The sequence below is a fragment of the Rhinopithecus bieti genome, unplaced genomic scaffold, assembly GCF_001698545.2.
Source record: "Rhinopithecus bieti isolate Rb0 unplaced genomic scaffold, ASM169854v2 scaffold_5982, whole genome shotgun sequence".
NCBI classification, from domain to species: Eukaryota; Metazoa; Chordata; class Mammalia; order Primates; family Cercopithecidae; genus Rhinopithecus; species Rhinopithecus bieti.
Genome location: NW_016805132.1, coordinates 1,439,364 through 1,461,607, shown reverse-complemented (window position 1 = coordinate 1,461,607; position 22,244 = coordinate 1,439,364). Strand labels below are relative to the sequence as shown.

Here is a 22,244-nt window from a genome sequence, read left to right as displayed (position 1 = left end):
TTCAGTTAATATACTTTCTTTGGTGGAAAATTTAGATTTATGTAAGAAAAGGAAAAAATCTCAACTTGCAATTCAGAGATAAGCACTAATAACATTTTAGTGTATATTCTTCCAATCTTAAACAAATCTATATATATACACGTTGAATTTTGTGTTAAATATGTTTATTATATATATATATAAGACAGAGGAAATACCAGTAAAAGAATTCTCTCTATACTTGCTGGTACCTTGTAAACCCATGAACATCCCTCTCTGCTCATACCTCTCCCTTGAATTTTTATTATTTCCTTTCTTTTATTGGTAGTTTTGCCAAATATGTATGTATCCCTAAACAGCATTGTTTAATTTTGCATATTTTTGAACTCTATATAAATGGAATCATTTTTCCTATAACCTTCTGCAACTTTTTGTGTTTGTGAGATTCACGCATGTGGACAGGCATAGCTGTAGTATGTTTGTTTTCGCTGCTGTATACTATTCCATTAGGTGACTACACTAAAATTATTTTAAGTAGTATCCTGTTGGTAGACTTTGGGCTGTTTCCAGATGTCTGCTATTCTGAGTCATGTTGTTATAAAAATCGTTAGACATGTCATCTGATGCACATGTCCAAGAGTTTCTCTGAGACATATGCCAAATGTAAAATTTTACCTTCAATTTTTTTTTCACTGTGTACCAAATTGTATAAGATCTTATCAGTTTACAGTCCTATTAACAATATATGTGTTCCCATGGTTTTTTGTCCTCTCCAAATTTAATAAAACCATGCTTTAAAATTTTTACCAGTAGCCTCTTGGACGGGTGTAAGAAGTGTTTTTACTCTTCATTTGCCTGATTCCTAATGAAGATGAGCATCTTTCCACATGTTTATTGGCCTTTTGTATATTTTCTATTCTGTGAAATGGCTGTTGATGTGCTTTATCTGTGGCTTTTAAAGAACAAAATGAATTCATTTTCCACTAATTTTTGGAATCTGTTTTTAAAAATACATCACAGATGTCTTTCCATTTACTAAGTATGCTTCTACAATATAATTTTGATGGCAGAATAATACTTCTTGTATCACAATTTACTGCTCCTTCAGTGTTAGAGCATTATGTCCTTTCACTTTTATCAGCAGTGAGGTGGAGAGCATCCTTGCAACCAAATGTCTGTATATGCACAATCTTAGCATATGCATTCCTAGAAGTGGGATTATTCAAAGTGTATGTGTAGTTTTAGATTTTTGATTCACATTGCCAAGTTGCTCTCCAAAAAGGTTTTATCAATTTATATGCCAACCAGGAATGCATGAGGGTACCTGGATGCTGGTATGAAGAATCTTTTCAACACTGTTTTTCATCCATATTCCTGATTATTTGTGTGACTTATTGTCTGGGTTTTTTTTCCTTTATCTTCTTAAGTGTCTATGTTAGCTGTAGAAGAGTATGAGGAGATGCAAGTAAACCTGGAGCTGGAGAAGGACCTTCGAAAGAAAGCGGAGTCATTTGCACAAGAGGTGGGTATCTTGTAAAAACTTTTTTTTTCCCTTGAGACAGAGTCTCGCTCTGTTGCCAGGCTGGAGTGCAGTGGCACAATCTTGGTTCACTGCAACCTCCAACTCCCTGATTCAAGCGATTCTTCTACCTCAGCCTCCCGAGTAGCTGGGATTACAGGCACTCGCCACCATGCCCAGCTAATTTTTGTACTTTTAGTAGAGATGGGGTTTTACCATGTTGGCCAGGATGGTCTTGATCTCTTGACCTCGTGATCCGCTCGCCTCGGCCTCCCAAAGTACTGGGAGATTACAGGCATGAGCCACTGTGCCCAGTAGTAAAAACCTTTTTAATTTTGTTTTGTAAGGGACCTTATCATACTCTGATATGCAGATGACATATCAGACAAATTCTTGAGGTTGAGTAAGAACTCACCAGTTTGAATTAAGGATCTGCTGGTTTAGGGAGGCAGATAACAGAATAGTATCAAGTTCATTGTCAAAAGATCTGGGCTCAAATTTTGGCCATGTCAATTACTAGTTGTATGACCTCTGAGCAATTCTTCAGCCTCTCAGGGCTTCACTTTTACCATCTGTTAAATGGACAGTAATACAGACCTGACCAAGTGGATTTTAATGGCAAAATTTTTCAAAAGTGTTGTGTTAACTAAATGCCATGTGAGGGAAAGGAATTGCATTTGGTGATATCCATGGCTTGTGATGGAAAGTCTAGCTTGGGTACAGGATGCCTGTACATTTCAAGTAGGCTTAAATTCTTGGATGTATCTCCATATACCATCTCAGATAACAGTATTATGGTATCAGTATTTCTCTTCAGCCATTGTGCAGTGCTGTCATTATGCCAGGTGATTCTTCCACTGACTGTGGAACACTGCCATGTAGTATATTCATTTTCATTATCTCAGCCTTTCACCAGCCTACTGATCTTCCTCTCATGTTAGAGATCAGCTTTGAGCATCTCTTGTTCCGGCTTACCTATTGACATGCAGTCATTGGGTCTTCCATGGCCCTGGGGCTAGCGTCCAGGGGCATGAGGAGTTCACCAGTCGGCTAAACTCAAAAACTGGTCTGCAATGAGATCTCCATCCTGTAGGTGTAGTTTGAATTTATGTGCATACTGTGGGTTGAAGGGAAATAGCTCAGGAAATGTAAAACAGTCCTAGGTAAAGGTATCCAAGGCATAGAAGGAAGACAAAGCATGGCATTGTGGGAATGTCATTTGAAAATCTGATTATGGTTTTGTGGGGCTCTTTCTGTGCTTGAGCATAGCTGTGCTAGCAATGAACTCTACCAAAGGTTTGGGCCAAGTAGATCTGACTTGAAATATTATGATTCATTTTATTCAGAGAATTTAATGAAAGGTGAGTAAATATTTTTCTCTTATTACTTGGAAGAAAGGAAAAAGAATTGAAGTGTGTCAGAGCCCTCTGGAAAACGTTGCAGCAATATAAATAATGCAATGAAATAAAACAGTGGAGGAGGTGGGGAAGCAGGGATAATGTGAAGATACCTTTATTGCAAAACTGGAAAGGTTGGCTGATTTTGACCTGAATAGCAGGGTCTCATTTCAAGACATTTTCAGTTTTCCATCTGTTGTTTGCACAATGATGTTAGAATACAAAGCAGCTCAAAGAAAAACTTGAAGGCCATGTAGTAGCAGAGAAGACAGATGGAAGATGCAAGGTTGCAGTAAGAGGACAAAAATGAATGATTGACTCTGCCGTTCACCTGGTCTTCAGTCTTAGTGGTTGGTGGAAACAATGATGCTGACATGTTAACCCAGAATGAGGAGGTAGAAGTTTGAGGAGAGAAAGGAAGCAAGAGCAATGGTACTTACGTTATTGGCAGCATAAATATTTGCAGTGGTACTCAACAATTTTACAATATCTAGTTTCAATCTACACAATAGTGAGAAGAAAACTTTAAAAAAAAATAGCACTAGATTGGAACTAGTATATTTTCCTTTTTACATAGTTTCCGCATTCTCAGGTTTTCAACAGATAAGTACAAAGACACAAAACTTAGTTTAACAACAGAGTCCCCATTCTTTTGCATTTTACTTACCACTTAGGGCATGCAGCAAACATCTTACTGTGCCAGACACTATGCTGAATTTGGGAATCCAGTGGTGAAGAAAGCAAATATGAGCCCTGCCCTCTTGGAGCTTATAGTCTAGAGCCCTAGAAATCAATTTTTAAGGTTAATTTACTTTATATTTTAGCTAAAAGGAATATGTGTGCCTTGCACAAAGATACAAATATTTTCTAAATGTATAAAATAAAATTGAAAGTTACCCCCCACTCTTAATTCCCACTAGTTTATTTAGAAAACAAAGCCAAAAACATAACCCCCCCAACAAGAAAACTATCAGTTGTCTTCATAACTATATTAAATTTTAAAATTTATTCAACATAATTAAATTTTTTGGCCAGGAATGGTGGCTCACATCTGTAATCCCAGCACTTTGGGAGACCGAGGCGGGGGGCGTCATTTGAGGCCAGGAGTTCGAGACCAACCTGGCCTACATAGTGAAACCCCATCTCTACTAAAAATACAAAAATTAGCCAGGCGTGGTGGCAGGCACCTGTAGTCCCAGCTACTCGGGAGACTGAGGCACGAGAATCACTTGTACCCAGGAGGCGGAGGTTGTAGTGAGCTGAGATTGTGCCACTGTACTCCAGCCTGGGCAACAGAGCGAGACTCCATCTCAAAAAAAAAAGAAAAAAAATTACTGTCATCATAATGGTCACCCAAAACAATTCATTTTAATTAAATCACTGGTCTGAAGTTTAAGATACTGTAATGAAATATTGATTACTCTTTCTTAGAATGCTAAAGCTGCGTCTTACCCTTCTCCAGCCAAGCATACATGCACATACTCTCCTTCACTGCAATCTCTATACCTCTCACTCTCACACAAATGGAAGAAGAATGTGGGTTTCATGTATATACAATTATTTATTTACCTGTTTGACTTTGTAATGTGCTTTAATTCTGCAGAAGAACCCTGTCGTAGTTTCATGGGCTTTTCATAAATCCCTGCACAGGCAAAGAAGGAAAGCTTCTGACCTTTTTTTCCTCTCTCACAGGAAGACATACTGGGAAGAAAATGTTAGTGTTTTAGTATAGTATATTCGTGACTTGACTTCGATTTGGAAATCGTTACTGATCAAGAGCTTAAGGATTGTATAAATCATTAAAGCTGTGGTCTTGCCACATGGAGGTTGATGGAAAATATTTTTGTCCTGAGTTTTATTTGCTGACTTTTTCTGTTACATGGTGGGTGAAGTTGTTGAACAAACTAACATGAGTGCTGTAGCAAATCATTTTACAGTTCAGAGCTTTCAGTTAAGTTCCAGTGTAAATTTCGTAATGCTGTTAAAACTCTGAAAAGGTGAAGCTCTACTATAAAATTGGTAGGCCAGATTTCAGAGTTTAAGAGAAACATTTCATACTTGGAATCACTCACTGGCCAAATTGGGTAGGGTGTTAAGGAAAAGAAATAACAGGTGAATAGAAATTAATGTTATTTTCAATCATGTAAAGTTGTGAAGATTTGATAAATAACATATATAAATTGCTTAATAAAGTGCTCAATGAAAGTATACTGTCTCCCTTCTCCCCTTTACCCTTCTACTGTTAACTACTTTTATCACTGGGGAGAAACTAATTAGTTTAAAACAAAACATTAGATCTAGTAAATAGTAGAGGAACTTAGCCAGATGGTTAAGAGCTTGGGCATGTAAATCAGATATGGGTTTAAATCCTGGTCTTGTCACTTACATGTGTTCTTGGGAAAGTCGCCTAACTTCTTTGAGCCTCAGTTACCTTATCAATAAAATTAGATGATAGTAGTGTCTACTTGATAGTGTTGTTTTAAGGATTATAAGATATAATGAATGTAAAATGATTCCCACCATGTCTATCACATAGTGTTTAGTAAATGTTACCTCTTCATAGTAGAAGCACTTTAATAGGATTGGTGTAAGGATTAAAATAACACATATAAAATATTTAGTGGAGTACACAAGGTAAGTTTTTGAGAAATATGAGCTACTGCTATTAATATTAGTGTATTTTAAAGCAATAATAAAATATTAAAAACTGAAGAGTAAGACCAGCTTATTGTATAAATATCTTGTTGGGGCGGGAGTAAAGATATTAAAGATTATATAAAAGGAATCATAGCAATCACTGCCTCTAAAACTTGTACAAGTCAGAATTTGCCTTTACTGTCTTAATAAAAATTCCATGTACTTTACTTTTGCTGAAGTTACAGTTGAGGAGATATGTGAGATTGAATGATATATACATTCTTGTAACAAACTTTTGCAGATGTTCATTGAGCAAAACAAGCTAAAGAGGCAAAGCCACCTTCTGCTGCAGAACTCCGTCCCTGATCAGCAGCTTTTGAAAGCTTTAGATGAAAATGCAAAACTCACCCAGCTCCTTGAAGAAGAGAGAATTCAGCATCAACAAAAGGTAACCCCTTTTCTTCTGGAGTTTTAGGTACACACACGCGTACATGCATATACACATATATTTAAGATGAAGGGTGCCTGTAGAGTCAGTCCAGTCATTTACTATTTCATATTTTGCCTTAGTTACTAAGTCCTTCCAACCACCTTTTAGAAAAAAATAACTAAATGAATTTAATGTTGTGAAACTGAAATTTGTAACACACTGTTGTACACTTTATAATACTCTTTAAACTGTCCAAAGAGTCAGAAGAAGCAAGGGAAAGAGATATAACTCAGGCAGAGCTTGGATAATGCAAAGTCTGGAAATTTGATTTTTGGAAACGTATTTTTTGGAGACTGCACACACTAAGAGGCTCTATTCATCTCAGAGCACTTGTTGGAGGGCATAGGTTTTATTCGGAGAAAATGAAAGTCCATATTAGGAGTAATTGTTTGCTTAGAGAAAATTTCTGATTTTGTAAACTTGCACAAATGTGTATGTTTAAAGACTTCCTAAGTGGTTATTTCAATTTGATGAGTGGAGCTATTCCAGCTGACATAGTGTACCTCTGTGTGCCAAGAAGAAAGAATAGTCATTGTGGTAGGTGAGAGGAGAATGTGGGAGAAGAGAAGCAAAGAAGTGGAACAAAGACTTTCAAATTAAAGAGACCACTTAAGAAAAATTACATCAATGTTTATACTACTTATAATGTACCTCATTTGGGAAGGAAAGGCTGTTAGCTGCTACTTGTTATCACCTGTCAAAGCCTCTGTGGCAACAGTATTGACATTTAATTCTTGGAAGTTCTGAAGTTTTTACAAAGTTGCTGGTGAGGTAGAGTTGATTTGTTTTGCCTCACTAAGAAATGTTCGTATTTGGTGGCTGGTAAGATGGCCGAATAGGAACAGCTCCGGTCTGCAGCTCCCAGTGAGATCAACGCAGAAGGGAGGTGATTTCTGCATTGGGTACCTGGTTCATCTCATTGGGACTGGTTAGACAGTGGGTGCATCTCATGGAGGGCGAGCCGAAGCAGGGCGGGGTGTCACCTCACCTGGGAAGTGCAGGGGATTGGGGAACTCCCTCCCCTAGCCAAGAGAAGCCATGAGGGACTGTGCTGTGAGGAATGGTGCACTCCAGCCCAGATACTACGCTTTTCCCACGGCCTTTGCAAGCCTTGTAGACCAGGAGATTCCCTTGGGTGTCTGTGCCACCAGGGCCCTGGGATTCAAGCACAAAACTGGGTGGCCATTTGGGCAGACACCAAACTAGGTGCAAGAGTGTTTTTCATACCCCAGTGGCACCTAGAACGCCAGCAACACAGAACTGTTCACTCCCCTGGAAAGGGGCAGAAGCCAGGGAGCTAAGTGGTCTAGCTCAGCAGATCCCACCCCCACAGAGCCCAGCAAACCAAGATCCACTGGCTTGAAATTCTCGCTGCCAGCACAGCAGTCTGACGTCAACCTGGTACACTTGAGCTTGGTAGGAGGTGGGGTGTCTGCCATTACTGAGGCTTGAGTAGGCTGTTTTCCCCTCACAGGGTAAACAAAGCCACCAGGAAGTTCGGACTGGGCGGAGCCCACTGCAGCTCTGCCAAGCTGCTGTAGCTAGATTACCTCTTTAGATCCCTCCTCTCTGGGCAGGGCATCTCTGAAAGAGAGGCAGCAGCCCCAGTCAGGGGCTTATAGATAAAACTGCCATCTGCCTGGGACAGAGCACCTGGGGGAAGAGGCAGCTGTGGGCGCACCTTCAGCAGACTTAAACGTTCCTGCCTGCCGGCTCTGAATAGAGGAGCAGATTTCCCAGCACAGTGCTTGAGCTCTGCTAAGGGACAGATTGCCTCCTCGAGTGGATCCCTTACCCCAGTGCCTGACTGGGAGACACCTCCCAGCAGGGATCTACAGTCCCCTCATACAGGAGAACTCCAGATGGCATCTGGCGGGTGGCCCTGTGGGATGAAGCTTCCAGAGGAAGGAACAGGCAGAAATATTTGCTGTTTTGCAGCTTCCACTGATGATACCCAGACAAACAGGGTTGGGAGTGGACCTCCAGCAAACTCCAGCAGCCCTGCAGTAGAGGGACTTGACTGCTAGAAGGAAAACTAACAAACAGAAAGGAATACATCAACATCAACAAAAGGGCATCCACGCAAAAACCCCATCCAGAGGTTACCAACATCAAAGACCAAAGGTAGATAATCCAGAAAGATGAGGAAAAACTAGTGCAAAAGGCTGAAAATTCCAAAACCAGAATGCCTCTTGTCCTCCAAAAAATCACAACTCCTAGCCAGCAAGGGAACAAAAGTGGATGGAGAATGAGTTTGACAAATTGACAGAAGTAGGCTTCAGAAGGTGGGTGATAACAAACTCCTCCAAGTTAAAGGAGCATGTTCTAACCCAATGCAAGGAAGCCAAGAACCTTGATAAAAAGTTAGAGAAATTGCTAACTAGAATAACCAGTTTAGAGAAGAACAAAAATGACCTGATGGAGCTGAAAAACACAGCAGGAGAACTTGGTGAAGCATATGCAAGTATCAATAGCCAAATCGATCAAGTGAAAGACAGGATATCAGAGATTGAAGATCAACTTAATGAAATAAAGCATGAAGACAAGATTATTGAAAAAAAGACTGAAAAGGAATGAACAAAGCCTCCAAGAAAGGTAGGACTATGTGAAAAGACCAAACCTATGTTTGATTGGTGTACCAGAGAGTGATGGGGAGAATGGAACCAAGTTGGAAAACACTCTTCAGGATATTATCCAGGAGAACTTCCCCACCCAGCAAGACAGGCCAACATTCAAATTCAGGAAACACAGAGAACACCACAAAGATACTCCTCGAGAAGAGCAGCCCCAAGACACATAATCGCCAGATTCATCAAGGTTGAAATGAAGGAAAAAATGTTAAGGGCAGCCAGAAAGAAAGGTTGGGTTACTCACAAAGGGAAGCCCATCAGACTAACAATGGATCTCTCTGCAGAAACCCTACAAGCCAGAAGAGAGTGGGGGCCAATATTCAACATTCTTAAAGACAAGAATTCTCAACCCAGAATTTCATATCTAGCCAAATTAAGCTTCATAAGCAAAGGAGAAATAAAATCCTTTACAGACAAACAAATGCTTAGAGATTTTGTCACCACCAGGCCTGCCTTACAGGAGCTCCTGAAGGAAGCACTAAACATGGAAAGGAAAAACTGGTACCAGCTGCTGCAAAAACATACCAAATTGTAAAGATCAACGACACTGAAGAAACTGCATAAACTAATGGCAAAATAACCAGCTAGCATCATAATGACAGGATCAAATTCACACATAACAATATTAACCTTAAATGTAAATGGGATAAATGCCCCCAATTAAAAGACACAGACTGACAAATTGGATAAAGAATCAAGATCCATTGGTGTGCTGTATTCAGGAGACCCATCTCACGTGTAAAGACACATAGGCTTAAAATAAAGGGATGGAGGAATATTTACCAAGCAACTGGAAAGCAAAAAAAGCAGGGGTTGCAATCCTAGTCTCTGATAAAACAGACTTTAAACCAATGAAGAGCAAAAGAGACAAGGGTATTACATAATGGCAAAGGGATTAATGCAACAAGAAGAGCTAATGATCCTAAATATATATGCACCCAATACAGGAGCACCCAGATTCATAAAGCAAGTTCTTAGAGACCTACAAAGAGATATAGACTCCCACACAATAATAGTGGGAGACTTCCACACCCCACTGTCGATATTAGGCAGATCAATGAGACAGAAAATTAACAAGGATATTCAGGACTTGAATTCAGCTCTGGAGCAAGCAGACCTAATAGCATCTACAGAACTCTCCATCCCAAATCAACAGAATATATATTCTTCTCAGGACCACATCATACTTATTCTAAAATTGACCACATAATTGGAAGTAAAACACTTCTCAGCAAATGCAAAAGAATGGAAATCATAAAGAGTCTCTCAGACCACAGTGCAATCAAATTAGAATTCAGGATTGAGAAACTCACTCAAAACCACACAGCTACCTGGAAACTTGAACAACCTGCTTCTGAATGACTACTGAGTAAATAACAAAATTAAGTCGGAAATAAATAAGTTCTTTGAAACCAATGAGAACAAAGATACAACATACCAGAATCTCTGGGACATAGCTAAAGCAGTGTTTAGAGGGAAATGATAAAGAGGATATCACCACCAATCCCACAGAAATACAAACTACCATCAGAGAATACTATAAATACCTGTACACAAATAAGCTAGAAAATCTAGAAGAAATGCATAAATTCCTGGACACATACACCCTCCTAAGACTAAACCAGGAAGAAGTTGAATCCCTGAATAGACCAATAACAAGTTCTGAAATTGAGGCAGTAATTAATAGCCTGCTAACCAAGAAAAGCCCAGGATCAGACGGATTCACAGCCGAATTCTACCAGAGATACAAAGAGGAGCTGGTATCATTCCTTCTGAAACTATTCCAAGCAATAGAAAAAGAGGAACTCCTCCCTAACTCATTTTATGAGGCCAGCATCATCCTGATACCAAAACCTGGCAGAAACACAACAAAAAAAAGAAAATTTCAGGCTAGTATCCTGATGAACATCGATGTGAAAATCCCCAATAAAATACTGGCAAACTGAATCCAGCAGCACATCCAAAGGCTTATCTACCACAATCAAGTCAGCTTCATCCCTGGGATGCAAGGCTGTTTCAACATACTCAAATCAATAAACGTAATCCATCACATAAACAGAACCAATGAGAAAAACCACATGATTATCTCAATAGATGCAGAAAAGGCCTTCAATAAAATTCAACACCACTTCATGCTAAAAAGTCTTATTAAACTAGGTATTGATTGAACATATCTCAAAATAATAAGAGCTATTTATGACAAACTCACAGCCAATGTCATACTGAATGAGCAAAAGCTGGAAGCATTCCCTTTGAAAACCGGCACATGACAAGGATGCCCTCTCTCACCACTCCTATTCAACATGGTATTGGAAGTTCTGGCCAGGGCAATCAGGCAAGGGAAAGAAATAAAGGGTATTCACATAGGAAGAGAGGAAGTCAAATTGTCTCTTGTTTGCAGATGACGTGATTGTATACGTAGAAAACCCAAAATCTCCTTAAGCTGATAAGCAACTTCAGCAAAGTCTCAGGATACAAAATCATTGTGCAAAAATCACAAGCTTCCTATACACCCATAATAGACAGACAGAGAGCCAAATCATGAGTGAACTCCCATTCACAATTGCTACAAAGAGAATAAAATACCTAGGAATACAACTTATAAGGGATGTGAAGGACCTCTTCAAGGAGAATGACAAACCACTGCTCAAGGAAATAAGAGAGGACACAAACAAATGGAAAAACATTCCATACTCATGGATAGGAAGAATCAATATTGTGAAAATGGCTGTACTGCCCAAAGTAATTTATAGATTCAATGCTATCCCTATCAAGCTACCATTTACTTTCTTCACAGAAAGACCTGCTTTAAATTTCATGTGAAACCAGAAAAAAAGCCCATATTGCCAAAACAATCCTAAGCAAAAAGAACAAAGCTGGAGTCATCACACTGCCTGGCTTCAAACTATACTACAAGGCTACAGTAACCAAAACAGCATGGTACTGGTACCAAAACAGAGATATAGACCAATGGAACATAGCAGAGACCCCAGAAATAACACCACACATCTACAACCATCTAATCTTTTACAAACCTGACAAAAACAAGCAATGGGGAAAGGATTCCCTATTTAATAAATGGTGTTGGGAAAACAGGCTGGCCATATGCAGAAAACTGAAACTGGACCTCTTCCTTACACCTTATACAAAAATTAACTCAAGGTGGATTAAAGACTTAAATGTAAGACCTAAAACCATAAAAACTCTAGAAGAAAATCTAGGCAATACCATTCCGGACATAGGCATGGGCAAAGGCTTCATGACGAAAACACCAAAAGCAATGGCAACAAAAGCCAGAATTGACAAATAGGATCTAATTAAACTAAAGAACTTATGCACAGCAAAAGAAACTGTCATCAGAGTGAACAGGCAATCTACAGAATGGAAGAAAATTTTTACCATCAATCCTTCTGACAAAAGGCTAATATCCAGAATTTACAAGGAACTTAAATTCACACACACACACACAAACAACAAACAGTTTCATCAAAAATGGGCAAAGTATATGACCAGACACTTCTCAAAAGAAGACATTTATGTGGCCAAAAAACATATGAAAAAAAGCTCATCATCACTGGTCGTTAGAGAAATGCAAATCAAAATGGCAATGAGATACCATCTCACATCAGTTAGAATGGCGATCATTAAAAAGTCAGGAAACAACAGATGCTGGAGAGGATGTGGAGAAATAGGAATGCTTTTACGCTGTTGGTGGGCGTATAAATTAGTTCAACCATTGAGGAAGACAGTGTGGCGATTCCTCAAGGATCTGGAACCAGAAATACCATTTGACCTAGAATCACGTTACTGGGTATATACCCAAAGAATTATAAATCATTCTACTATAAAGACACATACACACATGTTTATTGCAGCACTATTCATAATAGAAAAGACTTGGAACCAACCCAAATGCCCACCAATGAGAGACTGGATAAAGAAAATGTGGCACATATACACCATGGAATACTATGCAGCCATAAAGAAGGATGTGTTTGTGTCCTTTGCAGAGACATGAATAAAGCTGGAAACCATCATTTTCAGCAAACTAACCCAGGAACAGAAAACCAAACACTGCCTGTACTCACTCATAAGTGGGAGTTGAACAATGAGAACACATGGACACAGGGAGGGGAACATCACACACCGGGGCCTGTCAGGAGGTGGGGAGCAAAGGGAGGGAGAGCATTAGGAGAAATACCTAGTGTAGATGACAGGTTGATGGGTATAGCAAACCACCATGGCATGTGTATACCTGTGTAACAAACCTGCACATTCTGCACATGTACCCCAGAACTTAAAGTAGAATAAATAAATAATAAAAACAATTTTAAAAACAAATGTTGATATATATGTAGAGTACCTCTGGATGGACAGATGGTAACGGTCCCCTGGGAAAGAGAACTGGAGAACAGGGTGGGAGGGAAAGAATTTTATTCTTTCTTTTGTCCCCATGTGTAGGAATTACTTTCCAAGAAAAGAGAAAAAAAATGTGTTTTTGTTTCAATTTATGCTAGAATTTAACTTTTGGTTCTGAAAAGTCTAGCTACTTACAGTTAAATCATTTAGCAAATAATACATGCCTAGAACCTACTGAATTGAGCTGAGGTTTAAGATTAAATTGTTGTATGTATACCTTGTTGGGTACTGAAGATTAAAGTTATCAATGAAATTATAATAATCACTACTTCTAAAACTTATACTCTGTATATATACAGTTATTCTTACAGTCTTTTCATATACAGATGATCCTTGACTTACGATGGGGTTACGTCCTGATAAACCCATGTTAGATGAAAATATTGTAAATCAAAAATAATATACCTAACCTACTGAATATCATAGTTTAGCCTAGTCTACCTTAAACGTGCTCAGAACACTTACATTAGCCTACAATTGGGCAGAGTCAACTGGAAACACAGAGCATCAATCAAAACTAGAAAACTAGAGCATCAATCCCCATTCTTTTTGGCACTAGGGACCAGTTTCGTGGAAGACAATTTTTCCATGGACTGGGGAGGGAAGAGGATGGGGGATGGTTTTGTGATGAAACTGCACCACCTCAGATCATCAGGCATTAGATTCTCATAAAGAGTGGCCAACCTAGATCCCTTGCATGTGCAGTTCACAATAGGGTTCGTGGTTCTATAAGAGTCTATTGCTGCTGCTGATCTGACAAGGTGGAGCTCAGGTGGTAACGCTTGCTCATGCCTGCTGCTAACCTTCTGTGCAGCCTGGTTCCTAACAGGCCATGGACCAGTACCGGTCCAAGACCCGGGGTTTGGGGACCCTGGCTCTAGAGTATCAGTTATTTACTTGCATGATCATGTGACTCACTGGGAGCTGTGCCTGGCTGCTGTTGCAGAGGATTGTGAGAGAGTATCTTATCACACATTGTGAGCCTGGGAAAAGATCAAAATCCAGAATTTGAAGTGTGGTTTGTATTGAATGTGTGTCACTTTCACACCATTGTAAAGTCGAAAAACTGTATCTCAAACCATCCTAAATTGGGGACCATCTGTATGTGGCTTAAAATGTTTCTTAGCTATCTGTAAGTTCCCTTGCAGATGCAGCAGTCTTTTAAGCACAGCATATGGTTTTTGCAATTATAAAAATAACATATGCTCCTTATAATACATTTTTAAAATATAGCAAACGTTAAAGAAGATTAACCAAGTATCCCATATTTTGGTGCATAGCTGAACTTTCTGTAAATATATAACTTTGTAAATATAGTTTGTTTAAATTGAATCATACCATGCATACTATTTTATACCCTGATTTTTTTTCCATTGGTAATATATCTTCTCATGTCAGTATACAGTTAACTATGTGATTTAAAATAGTTGCATTGTATTTCATTGAATAAACATGCCATAATTTATTAAATCAAAAATATTGGTGGACATTTAGGTTATTTGCAGCGTTTTGTTGTTGTAAAGAACACTCCAGGCCAGGTGTGGTGGCTCATGCCTGTAATCTCAACACCTTGGGAGGTCGAAGCAGGTGGATCACTTAAGGCCAGGAGTTCGAAACGAGCCTGGCCAATGTGGTAAAACCCCATCTCTACTAAAAATACAAAAATTAGCTGAGTGTGGTGACATGTGCCTGTAGCCCCAGCTACTCAGAAGGCTGAGGCACAAGAATTGCCTAAACCTGGGAGGTGGAGTTTGCAATGAGCCCAGATCACGCCACTGCACTCCAGCCTGGCCGAAAGAGTGAGACTCTGTCTCAAAACAAAAACAAAAACAAAACAAAGCAAAAAACCACCTCCTTGAATGCATTTCAGAGTATTTTAAAAAATAATTTCTAAAAGTGGTTTTACTAAATCAAAAGCCTTTCTTTTTTTTTTTTTTTGAAGACTTTTGATACTTATTACTAAATTTGTGTCCCCAGGGGTCTTTTAAAATATTACCTGAATTTTCTTTTAAAATGGTTACAAAAGTGACTCATACTTAAAATTAAAGTGTCTGTGTGACTAACAAGCATATAAAAAATGCTTAACTAATCATTAGAGAAATGAAAATCAAAACCACAATGAGACACCATCTCTTGTCAGTCAGAATGGCTGTTGTTAAAACGTCAAAAAATAGCAGATGTTGGCAAGGTTTCAGAGAAATAGGACACTTATACACTGCTGGTGGGAATGTAAGTTCAGCCATTATGGAAAGCAGTGTGGTGATTTCTCAAAGAACTTAAAACAGAAATACCATTCAACCCAACAATCCCATTGCCCAAAGGAATATAACTCGTTCTGCCATAAAGACACATGCACGTATATATTCATCGCAGCACTATACGTAATAGCAAAGTCATGGAGTCAACCTCAGTGCCCATCCGTGGTAGACTGGATAAAGAAAATGTGGTACGCATTACACCATGGAATACTATGTAGCCATAAAAAGGAATGAGATAATGTCCTTTGTAGCAACATGAATGGAACTGGAGGCCATAATCCTAAGGGAACTAACATAGGCATAGAAAACCAAATGTTCTCACTTCTTAGTGGGAGCTAAGCATTGATTACACATGGACACAAAGAAGGGAACAACAGACACTGGGGCTTACTTGACGGTGGAGGGTAGGAGGAGAGAGAGGATCGAAAATGTAGCTGTCAGGTACTATGCTTTTTACCTCGGTGATGAAACACCCTGTACACCAACCTCTGTGACACGCAATTTACCTATATAACAACCCTGCGCACATACCCCGAACCTAAAATAAAACTGACAAAAGTTAAAGTGTCTAGTACATAACTCCCAGTAAATGTATTTTAAATCAAAGAGCTGATTATGATTTTGTGTTAATTGTATCTAGAATTTGCATGGTTGTGAAGATGGATCGGAATCTGTTTGCTATGAAGTACGGTCAAAGGGAAATACTTGTTTTTCCCCTTTCTTTTCTTTGACAAAGGAAAAAACTGTCACCCATGAAAGTCTTTTTTTTTTTTTTTTAATAACTTACAGGTCAAAGAATTAAAAGAGCAACTAGAAAATGAAACACTCCACAAAGAAATACACAACCTTAAACAGCAACTGGAGCTTCTAGAAGAAGATAAAAAGGAATTGGAATTGAAATATCAGAATTCTGAAGAGAAAGCCAGAAATTTAAAGCACTCTGGTAAAAGCATTGAGTAGGCTACTATGTCTTACTACTAATCTTTGAATTACTCATGCCTAGTACAAAACCTGGCTATAGTTAGTCTAGAACATTTACTGAATGCTGTGGGAAAATACAAAGATTTGTTTTTAAATTCCTTCATTTCTAACCATTGCAATTCAGTAGAATAGCTGCTGTATTAAATAATTCACAAATATTTAGACTTCTTTTTTGGACTTAGAGCCCTTATGAACATCATATACAGAATTAAGACACAGAGATACCATTAGCATAGGAGGACCAAACTTTTCAGGGAGCTTCAGAGGTGAATATTCATTATGTACTTTATTTTGTTCACTTAGAGTGCATTTTAGAAAGTATTAAACTTTTAAACATACTATCTTCATCTTTGGTGTGCATACCACCTTCATCTTTGGTATCTAATTATACACATGAAATAATACTTTCTACATCATACTTAACAATGAACTGGGCAACAATATATCTATTAAATGGAAAACCTTTTAAAACACCGGGGGATACTTAAATCAAAAGATTTATTCATTCAGTTCTAGAAGGCTTAACGGGAATGTGCGAGTTAGATTATTATGCAGGCATATGTGTAAGTCTCTGTTGGAAGGTTGGTAATTTAAGAAGGCAGGTACATTCCCTTTATAATAGCTTCAATATTCACCTCAGATATTTTTTGGTTAATTTTATACTAGAATTTTGAAACCTATGCAGAAGAACCACGTAAGCCTTTTTTCCTTCTAAAAGCATTCAGTGCTTTCTAATCCACAATAAAAATTTATTATAATTTATTTTTTAATTGATCCAAAATTAAGAAATATTCCATTATTTTTAGTGAATATCAGAGTAGCCTGTAGCCAAAGCCACCTTTATTATGAATGGAGGAGGCAGACACTGGAAACACATGAGGTTCAATTCTGAATGCCTTTTATTAATGCTTAGTGTCTGCTGTGTGTGTACCCAGCCTTATCCTAGGATATACTACTTGAGAGGCTGAGACAGGAGAATGGTGTGAACCTGGGAGGCGGAGCTTGCAGTGATCCGAGATCACGCCACTGCACTCCAGCCTGGGCGACAGAGCAAGACTCCATCTCAAAAAAAAAAAAAAGACAGAAGGAAAGGAACCATGCTTTTTGTCTTCAGAGAACTCAGATTCCTCTTGGAGGGATAGGTGCATACACATGAAATGACCAGTGGATTCTCAGTTTTGGAGAGTATAGCCCACACTGCCTATTTAAGTGTTGAGGGTAAATACAAATGGACAGATCCCTGGGGGTACACTTAGTTGGGGAAAGTGGAATGGCTATGGACGGGGAGAGCTACCTCTGAATGCCAACAGTATGCAGCACCTTTTACCCATTATCTCATAGGTATTAGCATCTGTGATATAAACAAATTAAGTTCCTTGAAGTCAGGTGTTAATGTCTTCTGTAGCACCATTCATAGGCACTTTGACATCGTTGGTGCTTGCTAAGTAAAATGCCTGCTTCATGAAAGACTTGAAGGAATATGGTGCATTTCCAGAAGTATCTTCAAAAGAGAAAAAGTTTCTGAGTTACAGATTGAGGAAGCTGAATCTGGTTAAAATCAAAGACTCTAGTATTTGCAGTTTTTGAAGGAAATTAAGCAGGGGAGAGAAGTATGCAGTTATTAAAATTCATTACTAAATGTCATCTTTAAAATTAATTCTTGGTCTGTATACTTTTAAAGTCAAGTATTAACAATTTCTTAGTGTTTGAGTAATATACTTCATTGTTAACAAATATTTCTTCAGCCTACTCACTTCTTCCTACCCTTCAGCCATTGTTTTGCATGTTTTTTCTTTTCTAAAGTTGTATATACAGCAAAAAGATAACATTTAATATCGATAGATGGGAGTCCTCTCTTGCATTAGCGATAGACTAGATAGTGAAAAGTTTAAAAGGTCTGCAATTTCATATTGAAATTTTTTATTTTGCCTTAATAAAAGAACTTACTTTTGAGAAAGGTTATGTTCTTTCTTTCACATGTATAAACAATGTTTAGTTGCTTGTTTCAGCTCTCTTCTGAATGCTTGCTCTCTGTGCAGTTGATGAACTCCAGAAACGAGTGAACCAGTCTGAGAATTCAGTACCTCCACCACCTCCTCCTCCACCACCACTTCCCCCTCCACCTCCCAATCCTATCCGGTAAGCATATCCAGGAAGACTGCTCTGCATCAAATGTTCTTCCCCATCAGATTGTGCCATGAGAGGAGCCATATTAAAAGCATGAAAGATACTAGCTGATGCTTTCCTTGGAAATTTTTCTAAAGGCCAGTGATATGGTTTGGTTGTGTCTCCACCCAAATCTCCTCTTGAATTGTAGCTCCCACAATTCCCATGTGTCATGGGAGGTAATTGAATCATGAGGGTGCGTCTTTCCCATGCTGTTCTCATGATAGTGAATCTCATGAGATCTCATGGTTTTATAAAGAGGAGTTCCCCTGCACAAGTTCTCTCTTCCCCGCTGCCATGTAAGATGTGACTTGCTTCTCCTTGCCTTCCGCCGTGATTGTGAGGCCTCCCCAGCCATGTGGAACTCACATGTGGAACTCACAGGTGCTGTGAGTCAAGTAAACCTCTTTCCTTTATAATTACCCAGTCTCAGGTATATCTTTATTAGCAGCATGAGAATGGCCTAATAAGCCAATATATTATTCCCTTCTTGTAATATATAAATTTTATTCAATAACATTAAGATTTCCTTTAATGGTAAGAACAAGGAATTTTGAGCTTCTCCAGAATGTGTTTACTCTTCTGTCTTGCTAATTCGAATTTGAAAAGCTCTGGTTTGTTCATTTATTTTAAAATAAAATACTAAATGAAAATGTAAACATACTAATTGTTATAAACGAGTAATTAAACTAGAAGTATTAATTACTTTTATCCCTTTCCTCGTATTTATACCTTTAGTAAGGTTAAGAGAGGAACCTTCCTTAAGAAAGATAAATTATGTTTAAATTCTTGTGACAGGAAGTCACATATACAGACAGGAATTCGTATTTTCTGAAGCCTAAGGTGACATGATGGCATTATGTATGTCACTTGAGCACAATACACACTAGGAGATTTAGAGTCAAATTTTGCCTTCTTTATGGTTCCACATGCCACCATCCAGAATTACATAAGACAACCTCCTTGCCAAGGTGACAAATGTGCTCATGTCATGATATTAGCTGCTTTTGTATAATTTATTCTTTAATAAATGGCATTTAAAAACTTTTGCTAGTTTTTTTTTTTTTTTTTAACCTTTCATTAACTCATGTGATTTGTTTAATCCTTTCACACAGAGAGGCCATTTATTCATACTTTGCACCTTTGCTGATCCATCTGAATAGAATGTGTAGCATGTTCCTCCCACACGACTATGAAAATGGGACTTTGCCTTTTAAAAAGAGTCTCATTAGTTTTCCTTACTGAGCAGGGTATGACATAATCTACTTTAAGCCATTGAAGTAGTTAAGGCAAAATAATTTTTACACGTGATAGAGCCAAGAGTCAATTGAAAGAATTTCAGGTATTTTAAAACCTTTCTCTCCCGGGTGGCTAAATCTGTAGGAGATATTCTGGATTTGACATTTAAAATTGGAAATTCATCACTTTGATCTTTGTCTAAGGTCTGGGATTTTGAGCTGATAAGAAAGGTCACTTCTGTCCACGAAGAGGGAGAACGATTAAAAAGTAATTACAGTCTTGCTGGTGGCCTTTGATTTTTATTCTCAGAAATGTTGAGAGCCCCTAGAATTAAAAGTAAATTATAACCTAAGTAGAATTTTTTTTCCCAAAGAGCACTTTACAGTTACGCTGAGAAATGAATGTTCAGGACTATTTGTGTCTCAAGTGTGAACTCTTTTATAAGGCTCTTTAAAGAAAATTTTATTGAATAATATGATTTTATTTTAAGATGAATTTAAATAGTATAGGACATAATTTTTAAAAGAAAAGAAGTTTTTTTTGTGAGGAGTGCTTTCTTGCCAAAGAGGTATATTTGCATATGTATTGAGTTTGAGTGGATTTTGTATTCACAAATCAAAGTTTTCTAACTTTGTTCCTGACCCATTTGTTTTATCCAGATGTAAATCATGGTTAGAAATGAAAGCGGGCGCCGGGCGCGGTGGCTCAAGCCTGTAATCCCAGCACTTTGGGAGGCCGAGACGGGCGGATCACGAGGTCAGGAGATCGAGACCATCCTGACTAATATGGTGAAACCCCGTCTCTACTAAAAAATACAAAATCTAGCTGGGCGAGGTGGGGGGCGCCTGTAGTCCCAGCTACTCGGGAGGCTGAGGCAGGAGAATGGCGTAAACCCGGGAGGCGGAGCTTGCAGTGAGCTGAGATCCGGCCACTGCACTCCAGCCTGGGCGACAGAGCGAGACTCCGTCTCAAAAAAAAAAAAAAAGAATGAAATGAAAGCGGGAAGAAAAAAAAAAAGACTGGGGCCTGTGGCTTCTTTAAGTGGCCTTACAGCTTTTCCCTTCTCTTCCCTCTCATTTGACTCCAAGAATAGGTAGAAGAAAGAGGAAGAAGGCAAATCTTGGTCATTTTGTCCCAGTGGCAGTGAAAGTAGGACAGGTTTTATGCAGATATAGTTCATGGGGAGAGGGTTGAGGCTATTAAGTGTTTTTTTTTTTAGAGAAACAGAACATGTATATCTGTAGATACAGATATAGGCAGATATAAATACAGATTTATTATAAGAAATTGGCTCATGTGATTATGGAGGCTGTCAAGCCCTAAGATCTGTAGGGTGAGTTGGCAAGCTGGACACCCAAAAGAATCAGTGGTGTGGTTCCAGGCTGAGTCTAGGGGCCTGAGAACTGGGAGAACCTATGGTGTAGTTTTATTCCAAAGTTTGACAGGCTCCAGACCCAGGAAGTGGCAATGTGTTAGTTCAAGTTCGAAAGCAAGAAAAAGCCAATAACCCAGTTTGAAGGCAGTCAGACAGGAGGAAGTCCCTGTTAGTTGAGGGAAGATCAGCCTTGTTGTTCTAATTAGGCCTTCAGATGATTGGCTGAGGGCCACCTACCTCAGGGAGGACCATCTGCTTTACTCAGTCTACTGATTGAAATGTTAATGTCATCCACAACATCCTCATGGAAACACCAGAATCATGTTTAACCAAGTATCTCTGGCACCCCGTGGCCCAGTCAAGTTGACACACAAAATAACTATTACAGTGGCCATGACGGACACTTGAAAAACTAACAGGTGAAGGCTGGGCGCAGTGGCTCACGCCTGTAATCCCAGCACTTTGGGAGGCCGACGCGGGCAGATCACGAGGTCAGGAGATCAAGACCATCCTGGCTAACACGGTGAAACCCCGTCTCTACTAAAAATTCAAAAAATTAGCCGGGCATGGTGGCAGGTGCCTGTAGTCCCAGCTACTTGGGAGGCTGAGGCAGGAGAATGGCAGGAACCTGGGAGGCAGAGCTTGCCGTGAGCCAAGATCGCACCATTGCACTCCAGCCTGGGCGACAGAGCAAGACTCTCTTCTCAAAAAACAAAAAAAAAAAAAAACTAGGGTGAAAATTCTCCACTGAAATGTTCCATCTTGGGATGACACGTGCCTGAAATTTTATTCATTCAATTGAAATGACAGTGAAATGGGGCAGTGATGGCCAGAGGTTTGAGTATGGGTCCCAGATGTCTTGACCTAATCTCCTCTGGCCTGTGAGTCCTGCCTTCCCTATAGTGTGAGTCCCATCTTGACTGTTGGTTTTAATATTGCAATGATTTTCCTCTGAGCACTGTATGTCTACAGCTTATGCTTCAACTCAGAATCCTTTACGCTAACGCTTTCTGTCATCTAGGTGGTTTATGCTAATAAAAAGGTATTATTCTTCACACATGGAAATATATATATAAGTACTCTGAGCAGTAAAAATAAATTCCTGCTTCATCATCTTAATGTACAATAATGTACACTTGCAAAATTTCCTCGTA

General features: G+C 38.9%; 1 protein-coding gene across 4 annotated transcripts in view; it reads left to right on the top strand.

Annotated features, from left to right (window-relative positions):
- SHTN1 (shootin 1) overlaps positions 1 to 22,244 on the top strand; it is a 124,334-nt gene that overhangs the window by 62,555 nt on the left and 39,535 nt on the right. For all 4 annotated transcript variants that reach the window (XM_017871255.1, XM_017871251.1, XM_017871253.1 and 1 more), the window contains exons 8-11: positions 1,407 to 1,501; positions 5,834 to 5,980; positions 16,119 to 16,272; positions 18,350 to 18,449. In XM_017871255.1, coding sequence (XP_017726744.1) covers positions 1,407 to 1,501; positions 5,834 to 5,980; positions 16,119 to 16,272; positions 18,350 to 18,449 — 496 coding nt within the window. The remainder of the gene's footprint in view (positions 1 to 1,406; positions 1,502 to 5,833; positions 5,981 to 16,118; positions 16,273 to 18,349; positions 18,450 to 22,244) is intronic.